This window comes from Aedes albopictus, chromosome 1 (assembly GCF_035046485.1).
Source record: "Aedes albopictus strain Foshan chromosome 1, AalbF5, whole genome shotgun sequence".
NCBI lineage: Eukaryota > Metazoa > Arthropoda > Insecta > Diptera > Culicidae > Aedes > Aedes albopictus.
Window position 1 is genome coordinate 18,242,169 of NC_085136.1, and position 16,869 is coordinate 18,259,037.

At 38.6% G+C, this 16,869-nt stretch overlaps 1 protein-coding gene across 2 annotated transcripts in view; it reads right to left on the bottom strand.

Annotated features, from left to right (window-relative positions):
• LOC109431185 (ubiquinone biosynthesis monooxygenase COQ6, mitochondrial) overlaps window positions 1-16,869 on the bottom strand; it is a 104,713-nt gene that overhangs the window by 19,010 nt on the left and 68,834 nt on the right. For both annotated transcript variants that reach the window (XM_019707399.3, XM_062844151.1), the window contains exon 5: window positions 1,775-16,765. In XM_019707399.3, the coding sequence (XP_019562944.3) occupies window positions 16,736-16,765 (30 nt within the window). In that variant the 3' untranslated portion in view covers window positions 1,775-16,735. The remainder of the gene's footprint in view (window positions 1-1,774; window positions 16,766-16,869) is intronic.

Consider the following 16,869-nt stretch of genomic DNA (forward strand, 5'->3'; position numbering starts at 1 on the left):
AAAGCTGTGGAATTTCATTACGCGAATGAAAAACTCGATACCTGGTCATAGTTTTCCTCATTCGAAATTCCTGACGATATCAACCCAAAAAAGCGTAGTCCTATGTCAAAAATCCTTAAAAAAAAAAAGAAAAAATAATGGACAGAATTCTGCCTACAATATTTCCAACATCTTCCAATAATTTCCAAGAGTTAGGCTATCAGTTTCGGTATCGCCACTTAAACATTACCGAGCCATCTTTGTTGATTAATTTCAGGTTTTGGATGAACGAAAAAACCGGCAAAATTAATTTGCGTGATGAATTTCCAGATTTTACCATGTAAATCGATCCAAATTTCAAAAACCTCAATGTAGTGAAAGTACTTTATCAAAAATTTCATTTGCTCTTCTTTAACAGATAAGAATTTTAGAACTTTAGAAAACAATTTTACAAAAAAAAAAAAACGCCGAGGGCTAAGGACCTCCTCGTAGATTATTATTATTAGCTTTAACTTTTTATAAAATTCGTAAAAATAGGGTTTTTAATACAAATTTGCGTTTTCCGAAAAGCTGGCTCTGCTCAGTATTCTTAATCTTGTAAGAGATATTAAAAAAATTGTTCAATTTTCCAACCTGGAATCCGACGAAAAAAAAAACAAAGTAAAACAATCTAAGAACACGTAAGAAACAAGAAAACTAACGTTTGCCAACACGAAGCCTTTACAAAATGATTCTTTTAACACAGCAACCCAGTGGACTTATCCCACTACACGTCCCAGCAATCCTTCAGTTGGTCTCCCACCAAAGCAGAGCCTACTACTAGCTCTTCACACCACTCCACCACCCGGCCTCTCATGCAATCCTCCTGACCAATAACAGGCGACGACGAGATCGCGACGAGGCCGTTATTGTTGCGGCATTTGGAATCAAATGGTATATAACTACAACTGCGTAGTTGTAGTAGTGTAAGCAGGGAGCGGTGTGTACCAATGTGTTAGTGCAAGCGGTGATAATAATTAGCACAGCTGCAGCGCAAAAGCCCCATCCCTTCCCGCCTCTGTGTGCCTGTGCCTGGCCTCTGCCTGTCTGCGTGCCTGCCTGTTTGCATACGTGCCACCGCAAACGGGTAGGTACAGTCGATTTTTTCAATAACATTACGAAATCGCGAAGCTTCGGAAAAAAATCTCCGATTTCGGAATGAAGTTGAAAAAGATAAAATTGCTGAAACCGGAATTACGTCTTCTGTTAAAATGGATTCATTTCCGATAAATTGATTGTAGTTCTGTATCGAAACATCTTCAATTCCTAAGCGCTACTGGAAATTTCCATGAACATAATTGTTTAGATCTAAAAACCATATTGCGCTGCAAAAATGGTGAGTTCGTTTCAATAAATCTAAAAATAAAACCTGTTTTTCAACTCTTAAGTAAACAAGAAAGTTTCAGTAAACAGTTGATAAAAGTTCTAAAAATAGACAAACGGTAATAATGCGTCATTTAATGGCGATTCAAGGCTTTTTCCTCTGAAAATTTTCTAGAAAAATCGCAATCTTAAATAATTTCTCCACCTTTTTTTTGGAAATTGCGCATTAGATTTTTTTTTCAACAAAAGCCTACTATTGCTGAAATCTAATCATAACAACATTTTTTCTTCGCAATCTTCTGCGTTTTTTTCGCATCCAGAAAACGAAAACAACAAAAAACCAGCTCTTCCATTATCCGATACGGTACGTGCCCATGCAGAGACACACACGCTCACAGAAACCAAAGAGAGATTCGTTTTGCGAGGTACTTACTTGGGCTACCTTCGGGGCCAGCGCGCTTCGGCGGCGCCCGGGTTCGACACCGCCGCCACCTGAGTTCGACACTAGGACTGCTGTTGGAAGTAGATGAGTTTCCCCGCATTCGCAACAGGATCCGGTCTTGGTTGGTTGGTCGGTCGATCGAACTGCGTACTAGGTAGGTACGTGCCAGCTGCGAGCATTACAAACACACGCGAGCTCTCGTTGCACTACACAATCAATGAATGGCGATCGGAGTTTGCCGTTCGGTACCCTTTATATAGACTTTCGTATATAATGTACGACGCAATAATGAAAATGAACGAACGAGCTCACCAATACACGCATGGCGCGAGCACGCAACGGCGCACACTTGGATCGAAGACGTGCTCGATGCGAGGTCGTGTGCAAAAAAAGCATGTGCTCACGCGCACGTATGCAAGCGTGCACAGCGGAGAACGAGCTGATCGCTTCCTGGTATGAATGCGAACGAAGGGGGGATGTAGCGGCGATGGCACCAATACAGAGACACTAGGACATAAAAGCGATGCTGCGACAAAGGGAAAGCAAAACAGGGCATGTTTTGAATGATTGTGAAACTCAAGTTCTGAAATTTTGATTGAATTTTCCATGAGAATCGTCTTGGAAACGTTTGTTTCGACATTTCGAAGTTATTTTCTAACTCAGGATTTGATTATTCCAAGAAATTCATTGTCAAAATCCTTAAAACAATAATACTGTTCATGAGTATTAGCCTAAAACAAAGCTAACAACTGAACAACGTAATTCAATGGACCATTAAAAACTTCCAGAAGCTTCCATCGCTTCAGATTGAGCTCAGATAAAATGTCAGCTGAATATGGTTGGGGAAAACTGCTTAATTTTTTCCACCCAACAACAGGTTATCGATTGCAGTCTTCCGTTGCACCAACCAAACAGCTGATGATATCCGTTGATGGTTGTGGTGGAAAGGAAAACAACAACAAAACCAGAAACCACAAGAGTATGGGTAAAATGCTGGTTGGGTAATGGTATACATGGCGGCGATGAAAAACGTCGCGTCTGTTTCTCGAGACTGTGATGGTGATTCTTATCTTTTGTGGATTCTGGAATTGATGGGCGATTTCACTGTTCTTGAAATTTAGAAAAAAAAACTTTAAATTTTGAGGACATAAAGCGTAGAATTCCATTTCATGAAATTCTGTCCAAAAAACAAAATTACACAATGAATTTTGACGATCATGTTTCTGCGTTCTTTATAAAACATGTTGAAGCTTGATTGTTGAAGCTAGTCTTGAAAGTGAGGCACTTGTATGCAACATTGTATGGTGTTATAAAGCATCTTTTTATAGCAAAAGCTGGCTCTATAGCAAGCACGTTGATTTTTTCCAGGCGATTCAGAATCTAACTCATCATCAGTTTAAGTATAAGTCAGAAATTATTAACATTATCCAGAACATATTTTAAGAAATATTATGGAACGAGCTCACCAAAATTCAGTTAGATTTTTTCGTAAGGTTCTCTAGAATCTAAAACTATGAACCTTTTTGGTAAACAAGTAGGCATTTGCCACGAATGCATCATGTTTTCCATAAACATATTTGAAAATAACATGGAACAAGCTCACAAAACTTTCACAGCACTCCCATCAGCAAAGTTGCAAGCAGGAGAGCGGAGATCCAGTGACCAAAGGCATAGGAGTGCGATCCATCCAGGTGACGTGACAGCTGAATCATGCCAGCGGTAGTGCACACCATCTTGATTTATCGAAGGTCCTATTCGGATTACCATTTTAGAATTCCGGACATATTCTCCATACTATATATGCACATATTGTATGATTTCAGAGCCCAAAACTCCACTAAACAATCGCCATCTTGTATTTGGAGCCGCAATCCTGGATATTTTGGTCGTCACAACTGGACTCCTGACATCTTCCCCATACAAAATATACCCATATTGCATGATTTTAAAGCCTAAAATACATGTAGCCGCCATCTTGGATACACTGGTCACCATTTTTTAACTCTGGACATCTTCCCCATACCAAATATACACTTATTGTGTGGTTTTAGGGCCTAAAATACCATTAAACAGCCACCATCTTGAATTTGGAGCCACCATGTTAGATTTTAGACCGCCATCTTGGCCAGGGCCAGGCCGTGACCAGAATACACTATTTTTGGACTGCGGGCATCATATCCATATCAAATTTACCGATATTGCTTGGTTTTACAGCCTGAAACGCCATTAAACAATCGCAATCTTGACTTTGGAACCGCCATCTTGGCTTTTAGACCGCCATCTTGGATATCCTAGTCACCGTTTCTGGAGTCCACACATCTTCCCCATACTAAATATACCCATATTGAATGGTTTAAAGGCCTAAAACGCAATTAAACAGCCACCGTCTTGACTTTGGAGCCGCCATCTTGGATTTTAGACCACCATCTTGGATATTTTGGTCGCCATTTTTGGACTCCAGACATCAGAGCCTAAAAAAACATTGTACAGCCGCCACCTTGAATTTGCATACGCCATATTGGATTTTGAATCGCCATCTTGATGTTCTGGTCGCCATTTTTGGACTCCGGACATATTCCTCGTACCAAAAATACCGATATTGCATGGTTTTTGGGCCTAAAACTTTATTAAACTGTCACCATCTTGACTTTGGAGCCGCCATCTTGGATTCGGAGCCGCCAATCTGGATATTTTGGTCGTCATATCTTGACTCCAGACATATTCCCCATACCAAATATACCCATATTGCATGGTTTTAGGGCATAATACTCCATTAAGCAGCCGTCATCTTGAATTTGGAGCCGCCATCTTGGATTTTAGACCGCCATCTTGGATATTCTGATCACCATTTTTGGACTCCGGACATCTTTCTCATACTAAATTTACTGATATTGCACGGTTTTAGGGCCTAATACTCCATTAAACAGACGCCATATTGCATTTTGAGCCGCCATATTGGATTTTAGGCCACCATCTTAGATATTTCCTTCTTTGAGCTCCAGACTTTTTTCCCATACCAAATACTCCCATATTGCATGGTTTTAGGGCCAAAAACTCCATCAAACAGACGCCATCTTGAATTTAAAGCCGCCATATTGGATTTTAGGCCACCATCTTGGATATTTCCTTTTTTGAACTCCAGACTTCCTATCCGTACCAAATAAACCCATATTGCATGGTTTAAAAGCCTAAAGCGCCAAAAAACAGCCGCCATCTTGAATTTGAAGCCGCCATCTTGGATTTAAGACTGCCATTTTGGATATTCTGGTCACCGTTTTAGGACTCCAGACTTCTTTCACATACCAAATACACCCATATTGCATGGTTTTAGGGCCTAAAACCCCATCAAACAGACGCCATCTTGAATTTGGAGCCGCCATCTTGGATTTTAGACTGCCAATTTGGATATTCCGGTCGCCATTTTGAACTGCGGACATATTCTCCATACCAAACATACCCATATTGCATGGTTTTAGAGCATGAAAGTCCATCACACAGACGCCATCTTGAATTTGGAGCCACCATCTTGTGTATTAGGCTGCAATCTTGAATTTTGAGCCGACATCGTGGAACTTCCCGTCCGCAGTGTTGATTTTCGCACAAAATTCGTCAACCATGCTAAAGTTTACAAAAATCACCGCAGTTTGATGTGTCGCATGATGGGGCTTGGTTCAGTTTTATATACGGTCCGGTTCTAACGATGCTGGTCCGGATCACTGAAATGACCATAACTCCGGAACGCCTTGATCGAGCCGGACCATTTTGCGGTAAAATTCCGGTTCGATTCGTGCTAAAATCAGAAAAAATGGCCAATTGGAAGTGCCCTCAAAGTGCGTGAACTTTTTTTGCGCACAGACATACATACACACATACATACATACACACATACATACATACACACAGACATCATCTCAGTTCGTCGAACTGAGTTAATTGGTATATGTGACTTGACCATCAGAGCCTTCAATCGAATATTCGTTTTTTGAGTGAACATATAGCCTTTCAGTACCCTTAGATGTACGAGAAAGGCAAAAAAGCTTGAAAACTTCACCAGAACAGGTGAAGAATAAGTGAGCAATTTTCAGAAAATAAGAAGCGAGTCCACCAATTTTTCAAATGTGCAATAAACCTTCCCAAATATCACCCATCCATATGTCAAAATCGAAGAAATTTACGATGTTTCAAGCAAAGCTAGAACTTTCTTTCAGAATTTTTTTAAAATATGTAATATAAAACTGGATCTGGCCAATATTTCTGAATTAAATGACTACCGAATTTCGGTAAAGATTTAACGGAGACTCTTCTTTTTGTTTGTGACTTCACGGGCCCACAATCATTTGGCAAGTCGAGAAAATTTCACAACTGGAACGGAAATCGCACCCGCCGTTTCCGAATAAACAGTCCAAATCCTTATCCTCTAGAATAACCAGAGACTAGCTTTTTAAGTGGATTTCTTGCTTGAAACTAAGATTAAATTTTTCAAGAAGCAAAAATGTATGAACTATGAACTTCAGAGTACATTTGAAATAATATGGAACGAACTCACCAACTTTTAAACATGTATTATATGAGCCATTCCATTAAAAAATAGACTGCAAAATAAAAGTCACAGACAAACAGACGTAGCACCTTGAACGATTTTCATGAAAATCCATCGCCCAGTTTACACTACCATCACCTGGTGGAAAAGTTGCACGAATCACTGTGTTGTGCCATATCGTCAACAGAAGGCGCTAGTGTGAAACGTCAAACACATAGAAAAACGATACGCGCGCCTCTGGTTGTGAAAGTCTCAACTATGAAAATTAAAAATAATCGTTGAAAGCATGGTCGATGGAAATTTTGCAAGTGTTACGTCTGTTTGTCTGTGTAAAAGTGCTCCGATATTGCTCAAATGCAGTAGAAATGATCTTAACCAAAAATAATGACTCATATTTATTTTGTTTTGCCTTTAGGGTGGCCATTTAAAAATAGGGTGGTCCAAAAACACGACATTTCTCTTTTTTTCAATTTTCAAACCGTCATAACTTGTTCTAAATTCTAGTAAACTTAAACATTATAAATGATCAAAATATCAGTTTTTTATGGTTTTCATGTTAGACCACAACGACTATATTTTTATTTTTTTAACGAAAGTTTAACTATTTTTACATGACATTTCTGAGCTGCATTTTTTGAAAATTTCAAGTTTTGTGCTCATATTCATATGGAATGACCATGCGTCTCCATCACTTAAAAAAAGCCGTTTATTTTTTTAAATTTTATTATTCATTTATATTTACTTATATACAGCCATGGGCTACTGGTTAAACTTCAGTTAGTAAAAAAATCCAGCAAGTTCGCCTGCTGCAGAGTGATAATCTTCCATGAATTCCTTCAGGCATTCCTTTTGCATTCCTCCATAAATTTCTTCTGATTTTCCTACGAAAGTTTCTTCTCAGATTCCGCTTAGAGTTCTTTCTGAGATTTATTCAGGAGCTCCTTCTGGAATTGCTCCAGGAGTGCGTTCATAGATAGATCTAAGAGTTTTTTCTAAGATTTCTCCAGAGGTTCCTTCGATGGGCCCAAGGATGAGGTCCTACTGAAATTACCCTAATAGTTTCTTCTGGTGCCCTTCAGGAATTAAGTAAGGTAATTTTCAAGAAGTTTCTTCCTAGATGCATCCGAAAAGTTGGTAAAAGATGCGTCAAGAAGTTCCTTATAAATTCCTTTTCTGAGAATTCCTCCAGCAATTCCTTCTGGAAATTCATCAAAAGTTTCCTCTGTGATTTTTCACGGAGTTCTTTCTGAGTTTCCTCAAGGAAATTCTTGAAGTCTTTAGCGGGTTCCTCCAGAAACTCCTTAGAGAATTTCCTCAGGAGTTTCATCTGGAATTCTTCCAATATTTTGCAAGATTGACCAGGAGTTCCTTTGAGATTTTTTAACCTTCTTCGTGCATTAGCGTGGAGTTTCTTCTTCTAGTGTAATCTTCGGAGAAAGAATCCTAGAAGAAAGTATGAGAGACTTTCATGAAGGAATTGGAGAAATCCCGACAAGATTTTTAAGAAATTCTTGGCAGAATCCAGAAACATCTCCTGGATTAATCCAAGAAAAAACTCTTGAAGACACCTCAGAAGAAACTCCATGAGGAATCACAGAAAAGAACTCCTGGATAAATCCAGGTAGGTATTCGTAGAAGAAGCCCCGAATAAACTCCTGAAGAAATCTCGGAATTTTCAAAAGGAGGTAACTTAGAAGAAACTCTCTGAAAAATCCCAGAAGACTCTTGAAGAAATCTTTACAAAAAAGGTGTGAATTCCAGAAGGAACTACTGGAAGAATGATTCCAGAAGGGAAAACTTAGAAAAATCCCAGAAGGAGGTATTCGTAAAGTAACTCCTGAAAAAATCCTCGAAGGAGCTTCTGGAGGAGTCCAAGAAAGACTACAAGAAACTCCTTGAGAAATCTCAGAAAAAAATCATTGAAAAATCACAGAAGAAACTGTTCAAGTACTTCCATAAGGAACTGCTGGAGGAATTCCCAAAAAAAGAAATCCTAAAAGAAACTTCTTGACGAATCCAAGCGGGAACTTTTTGAAGATTCCCAGAATTAATTACTGGAGTAACACCAGAAAAAAAACTGTTGGAGTAATTTCAGTAGGAACTTCGAAGGAACCTCTGGAGAAATCTTTCTTCCAACAAAGTTGTTCCTAATAATAAGGTCCTTTTTCCAATGTATGTACATATATGGGTTGTCCATATTTTTTTAAAGACATTGGAAATCATTTTTTTATTTGCATTAATCACTATGTACATTTTGAGCAAGCTTTTGCTGACTACAGTGTTATGTAGTTTTAAAACTGAACGATCTAGAGATTTTTTTCAGTTTCAATTTCTCATTAAAGTATCACACAAGAAACATTTATAAAGCATTTGAAAAACAAAAAAAATGCTTGAAATTTTGCCCGGAACATAATCATAATAACATGGAACGAACGCACCAGCTCTTTTAAATTTGTTAAAGCAGCAACCATGTGTCAAAATTATAGATGTCGTAGAAATTTATTTAAACATCAGGAAAGCTTGATTTTTTTTCCAGAACGTTATTAAAATAATAGTATGGAACGAACTCACCAAATTAAAAAAAAAAAATGTTTACAATAATCTAGCCGAAATATTTGAAAGAACAAACGACAAGAACCGTGTAAAGAAATTTCTAAAGCAAATCCTCCTTATGAAAACTACAAACTTCTGATAAAACTTCTATGGATGATCTCGGAAAGATTTCTACCAGATACTCATAACCCGACTAGAACTTTCTAACAAAAATGTAACATTTTTCTAACGAATCCTGATATTTATAATTTATTGTGTTTTACTTCTGTTAGAAACATTTGGTGTACATAAATATTATTACACAAATATATCACATTAGGGAATCGCGCTACTTGGGCGGTGGCTTCTATATTCGTCTGTTTTCCACTATAACTCAGTCAAATTTGAACCAATTGACACAACTTTTGAAATGTGGTGAGATAGGTATAGTATCTACCCGTGTACAACATTTCAAGTCAATTGGTTCAAAATTGACTGAGTTATAGTGGAAAACAGACGAATATAGAAGCCACCGCCCATGTGGCGCGATACCCTATGTAATAAAATCTGATTTTAACTCATTGTAATATATTTAAGCTTCGATTTTTTGGCATTGAGATAGCATTGTTACAAAGTTGTATCAAATTATTATAGAAACTAGTTATTTCGAAGCTTAGATTTATATCACGTTTTGTTATAATTTCGATCTGTTCATAACACAATAAGTTATTTTCTTGATTACACCAGAGTACTTTTTGTTACAATTTTAGTTATTTTAACATCATGCTGCATTTAGTTTATAACAAAATAAGTTATTGAATTTTTTATACCATCGTAACACAACATGTTACAAACTTGATATAATTTTCTAGTCGGGAAGTAATGGGGAAAATTAAGAAAAATCTGAGAAATGAATTGTGATAATGTTACTGAAACTGTTGTTGGATAGATTTTAACAAATTTTTCAAGAGATACAATACGATGATCGTCTGAAGGGATCCCTGGGATATTTTTTAACCCTCCTTTGGCATTAGGGTCATTTTTGAACCAAACTGTACACTGCGTCAGCGAGCTGCTGTCAACGTGATGCAAAAGGATGTCTTAACCTTCCTTCAACGAATATTTGAAGAGATTTTATGAGGTTTCTGAAAAGAAATCGACGTGATTCCTGTTAGTCATAACAAAAAAAAATCGTGAGATTTGTGAAAGGAGGAACGACGAGATTCCTGAAGATCTCCCATATGGCCCCTGTGAGATCCCAGGAATGAATTTTCAGAAATTTCCTAATAAGGAATTTTCAAGAGATTTCTAATCAGATTCGAAAACAAATGTAAGGATATTTTTTGCAGTGAGTTCTATGAAGTTGAAGTGAAGTTGAAGTGAAGGATCCAAGGCGAAATCCTTGGTGATTTCCAAAAGGAAACCAATAAGATTCCTGGTGGATTTAAGAAAGGAATCCGACAAAATTCTCAGAGGCGTTTCAGGAGGTTTAGGAGGCTGTGTTGACTCTCAGGTAAACTCCAGGAGAGTTTCAGACGCGCTTTCAAGGCTCTCGATGAGCTTCAGAGGTGTTTCAAGACATTGTTGGATTCAGAAGGGGTTTAGGGGGCTCCATTGGTTCTCGATGAGTATCAGGGACTCTCAGAGACATTTTAATGCCTTTGAGGGCGTTTTAAAGATTTCCGAGAGGTTTTAGGGGACTTCACAGGTGACTTTTAGGAGGACTTTCAGAGGCGTTTCGAGGCGTCTCAGGAAGTCTCAGTAGGGTTTGTGGGGCTTCATAGGCTCTCGTCTCGATGAGCTCCAGGGGGTTTCAGGAGGTCTAAGAGATATTACAATGCCTTTCATAGCGTTATAGGATGTTTCGTAGGCGCTTTAGGGGGCTTCACAGACTCTCGGGTGAGCTTCAGGGAGGACGCAAGGCGGCTTAGGGCATTTCAGGATGATTCAAAGGAGCTTTATGGGGCTACACAGCCGTTCGATGAGCTTCAGGAATATTTTGGGGTGGGTTCAGAGGCGTTTCAGGATGTCTCAGAGGAATTTAGGCGGTTTCGTAGGCTCTTGATGAGTTTCAGGGGTCTCAGAGACGTTTCAATGCCTATGAGGATGATTCAGAGGGGTTTTGGGGATTTCACAGGGTCTCAGGTGCGGTTCAGGAGAGTTTCAAAGGCGTTTCTGGGCATTTCAAATGGTTGTAGAGGGCTTTATAGGCTCTTGATGAGCTTCATGGGCCTCAGAAGATTTCAGAGACAGTTCAATGCCTTTCAGGACGTTTAGAGGGTTTCACATACTCTCAGGTGACCTTCAGGGGTGGGTGGTTCAGGGGGAGGTTCAGGGCTTTTCAAAGCGTTTCAGGATGTTTCAGAGAGGCTTAAGGGGTTTTACACGCTCTCGATGAACTTCAAGCATATTTCAGGGAGAGTTCAAAGCATAGTTCAAAGGCGATTCAAGGGTTTTATAGGCTCTCCATGAGCTATAGGGGGTATCATGGGAGTCTCACCCAATAAACATTATTGCAGTACAAAGGCTGAATAAACCACTCTTAAGCTTGGTTTTAAAAATTTTGGCTGAATAAGCTGTTATTCAGCTATCATTGTTACTTGGGTAGCGACCTTTCAAAGCTTTTCAGGGCGATACAAGACATTCAGAAAGATTTTATGCGGATTTCAGATGCGTTATAATGCGTTTCGTGGCGTTTCAAGAGCTTCCAGATGGATTTTAGGGGCTTCACAGACTCCCAGATGAGTTTCAGGGGCATTTTAGGAGGGTTTTAAGAGGGTAGCAGAGACGTTTCAAGGCGTTTCAGATGGGTTTTAGGGAGCTTGATAGGCTCTCGATTTTCTGCGATGAGCATCAGAGGCGTTAGAGAGGCGTTTCAGGTCATTTCAGGAAAAGTACCATGAATATCAGTGGGCATCACAGGTTCTCAAGCGAGCTTTAGGACATTTTAGGAGATTTCAGATGACTTTAAGGGCATTTTATACTGATTGCATTTGCATTTGCATTGCATTTATATGCATTCAGAGTGCAGCGAATTCCGATTCGACGTGGAAAGTAATCACGAGATCTAAGAAGAAAATGATGTTATAGTTATATTTAATTGTATTTGGAATGACCCGACACGAATGCACTTTGAGTGTAAAGTGTCTTTAATAAATAATAATAATAATAATAATAATTACATGAGGGAGTTCTTTGAAATCCTCTACCAAAGATTGAACTTACCACTTGACAGCACATAGATGCAAGAGGATGTGTAAGCATGAATTTCATCCATAATGCTCCAGTAGATCACTGTTTACGCTCGTAGATTCAAAGGCCTAAGCTCAAGAGTGTTCTTGGATACTCTTGGGCGATCAATGAACTCAAAGCTAGATAAAATATAGATGTATGAGTCTAGGTATAAGACATATTTATTATGCAGCGGGTGGTCACTAGCTATGCATGTAGATCTGATGAATTATGCTCGAGAAAGTTTTTGTAGACCCTTAAATGTCCCCAAATTCTCCTTATTCCTTATCTCTGAACACACCCTGAACGCCCATTAATTGCCCTTGTTGCTTCCTCTAAACCGACCTTGTTTCTAATCTTAACTATTCGAACTGCTCCGTAGTACTCCATAGAATTCCGATGATACCCCGTTTGGCATATGAAATGTTTGATTTGCAGACGTTTAGCCGAAAGACATTTTGACCGAATGGACGTTTGGCCGAATAAAGTTTGGCCTAACACTAAAGAGTAGAGTGCCATTGCATAATGCAGATCAATAACCTTAATGTCAGGGTTATTAACGCCATTATCCCGATATATTCAATAAAAATATTTGCATGTTGTCGCGAATGACAGAATAACTTGAAAGAAAGCCTTATTTGACAAAGAAGGATAAACATACGACTAAAAATATTGGCAGGTATCAATATAATTTTAATGACACTTAACCTTCTTCATACATTAGCAGATGATCACCCCGCTAACGTAGTGCTTGCTCAGCGTACTTCTCTGGGTCCCTATGCCAAACATCCAAATGAACATCCTGCCCTGCCTCTTGGCAGTGCTGTGAATTATCACGACAATCACGTGGAAATCGTTAGATTTGATTTCTGCAATCACCCTTTCCAAGTGATATAAACCAGGAAGCATATCACAGCAAACTGATAGGCATTTTGTGGTTTTCAACACACATCCATGCCTCTTTCCGGAGTGTATTTCAGGCGGGGTGCGAGAGAATCGCCCTACATGACGGGCAAAATGGGAGCGTTTGCAGTAGACAAAGCGCATTGCGTGGCGCGCTATGTGTGTGTATGTACGTTCTAACTTAACTATGTTAATCAATATGCATTGTTTCGCATATCGTTGTGCGTAACGTAGCTTCCTGTAGCAAAAGGTGGAGATGAGAGTAATCAGTCATGACAATCATATTCATGTCAGTGGTGATGGTCGCAAAACGAAGGTTGCGGCTGACGTGTGTGGGAATCATAGTTTAGTGTCTTTGCTGTTAGCGAATGTAAAACGAGTGTGAATCAGAAATATCAATGACAAAGTGATACAAGTTTGGTTTTTGTCAGCATTGATGTTGCTAGTACCGTGCACGGTATACAACAACACAAGGCATGATATTTACCTATGTAAACATCAATTTTGAACGTAAACATGTGACGTCATCCTTATCGTCCTTCTACGAAGATCAAATTGATGTAGAGTACTAGCACCGACGAAACTAGATCGTTTTGTTCACGCCCGTAAACGATTTGAACTACGTCATCAAAAAACTGTCAGTTTTCCGGAACATATCCCGAGCAAAGGCAAATAACAAAACGATAACAAGTTCTGTTACCTGGTTATCATTCCTTTGATAATAAAATTTGTTATCATCTGGGTTGAATAAAGAGCCAACATAATAAAATTATAACACGGATTTACTCCATGAATACCAATATGATAAGAAATTACGTTATCATTGAGTTCAAGTTGATAACTAGATGTGTTATACAATATTTTATTCCATATTACATTTAGTTATCAACATGAAAAAAGACAGGTGATTGATAACACAATTAGTTATCATTCAGAGCTACTTTATCGCCCAAAATAATAAAAATCTACTTTATCGACACAGTTAGCAGTTGAAAAAAGTTTCTTTTAATGTATAACGCCTGTTTTCAACTATTGCACCCAGTGGGTCTCGCACCCTGATCGAGTGATTACCGGTCGCAGCCGATAGCCCCTATACCAACGGGACTCAGCGAGAGGGAGAGTGCTTGAAGGCTATGCTTTCGTACTGCAGTCGCATTGAAGGTGGAAAGCGGAATCTATTTATAGATTCGAGCTCTATCAGACCCTCAGTTTTGGGAAAGCTTAAGCAAATTTGAAATGTGCGTTTGGAAACTGATAACATATTTTGTTATCATTTAGTATTTTTATGTTATCGCGATAGACCAAAATTATTGATAACTAGATTTGTTATCATCTGGTTATCATCAATTGGAAAAGATGATAACAAAAATAACCAAATGATAACACCGATAACACCAGTTTATTATCTACGATTAAAACGGCTACGCAGGCTTTTGATTTGGAAAAACGAGGTTTATTATTTGCCCGACGTTTCGACACTGTGGTTTTGTGTCATCTTAAGAAGTACGCAAATCCGTTGCAAAACATAAGACCAAAAACGAAAAATTAATTACCCCTGAAGATGACACAAAAAACCCAGTGTCGAAACGTCGGGCAAATAATACACCTCGTTTTCCCAAATTAAAAGACTGCGTAGCCGTTTAAATCGTAGATTAAAATCCTCAGTCGATCCTCCAGAAGACAGTTTATTATCAAAGTGATATCACTTTGTTATCCGCCTTTGCTCGGGTAGTGCTCTATCCCAAGGAACAATCACTCATTTAACCAACACTGTAACGACTTTTTTATTCCACATTTAATTGAATAACAGTTTAACATTATTTCATCACAGCTTGTAAGCAGGCGTTGTTCAAACAAAAGTGGAGAAGTTATTGAGCAATCTTTTCTGCAAGCGCGATAGAGGCTTTACAGTAGGAAGTAATCTGCGTTATATCAGCCTCATATTAAACTTGTATTCAGCTATAATAACCTGCTGCGAAAACAGAAACAAATTGAAGTGCGAGGTGCACTCATAGTTCAATCATGTTTATTTGTCGCATCTAAACGCATTTATAACACACAAGCTGTTCTAAAAATGTCTCAACTTGGGATTTGAACTCGTGATCTGCCAATCACCCGTCGCATGCCTTACCGACTACGCCATCCTGGAATTGGCAAGATGCTCGCTGAGAGTGATACATCTTCACAAAGTTGTGAAAGAAAAATCTTCAGATTTTTGAAAGGTTGTAAACATTTATTGAAAAAAGTTGTGAAGATGATTACAACTTTGAAATTGCTACGAAAATTAGCAAATGTTTCGAATATTTCGCATTGATGTGCAACAAACATCAATACATATTTAATAATGAGGAACGTTCCAATACTGCTCTATTATAATCACTTTGATCTGTTGTTTAATCGAAAAGTGATAAGCGAACAAATAAATCATAAATCTGTTTATATAGCTTACTGTTAAACCATTATTGAACGTTCCCACAATAGCTGAAGTAATAAACATCAAAAGCATTTTTCAATTTATGTAGACCACAATAATCAGCTTTCGGCAACTGTGGAACATAAGCTTTTTAACGCGTAGAAAAAAGTTCTTCTTCAGCTTATGTTAAAGCTAGTAAGAGCAAATCGAACAAACAAAAACGGCTAACGTTTGTTAAGCTTATAATTAAGTTGATGTTCACATACGTGCCAAATGTTGCATTTTGGCTTATTTACTATGTAAATAGCATCATTTCAGCTTATTATTCAGCATTTGGTTTTGTTCAGCTGCGAATGTTGTAAACCAGCAATTGTTCAACATGCATGCTTATTTATGACTTTGAATTGTTCCTTGGGATGATAATCCATGGCACGGTTTTTAAGAGTTCTGACGACATTGCTTAAGAGTACAGTGTCTGTTTGCCGAATGGTTATCTGCTTATATTCTGGAGGTTACGTTATTTGGCCTCCGGAAAACACAGAAGAACCCTTAAAATGGTCAATTCTCAAATCTCGACATAGAACACCCAAGTTTTCCTAAATCAATTGTTCTTCCTACCTGTGAATGTATTCATGTGTTGGACTGACAACAGACCGTAAATAATCAAGTCGAGCTACATTTTAAGTCGCATGGGCTCAGGCGGAGATCAACAGAACCATTATAAAACCAAAATAAAATCATTGGCTTTTTTACTGCCTTCAAAACCGCTTCAAAATAAATTTGGCTTTAAATTGTTACTTGACGAAGGACAATTGTTCTCATATTTTCCTAATAAAGTGGACCTTTTTTTAATATGGTACATAGTTACAAATATACTTCCATAAGACTAGCATTCACTGGGTTTAAGACTATAGTTAGTTAATATCCGAACATCCTAATACTAGAAGTTCAGCTACACACTTCAAATTTATTCACTGATACCTTCCTCGCAAAAAAGTTTGCACTTAGGGCCAATTTCTTCACCTCGGCTTAACTCGTAAGCCAGGCTTACCCATATAGTTAAACCTGGTTTAGCGCCTAAGCCAGGGTGAAGAAATCGGCCCTTATTGTCCTCGCAAATCACCAAACAAGATTATCAACCTTACCTCTTATTCGTCATCCATCCACAGTCCATCGACGACAGTCAGTCCGTCTCATGTGTCTCCGTTACTCATTTAGCCACCTACCTTACTCTTTTTCGGTTCTGCGGTGACGGCTGACAACGCTGATGGGATGGCGGCGCGGTGGTGAACTCTGTCACAAGCGCGCGCCCGCGGAACGACATCTCGCGGGATTAAGACATGGCATAATTCATCAAGAATTTCTACATGATGGAAAAAAAGAAAAGGAAAGCATGTAAATGGCGCGGTTTGATTTATCTTACTCGCACATATAATATGCAACTCTGTGGTGCCACATTGAGAGGGC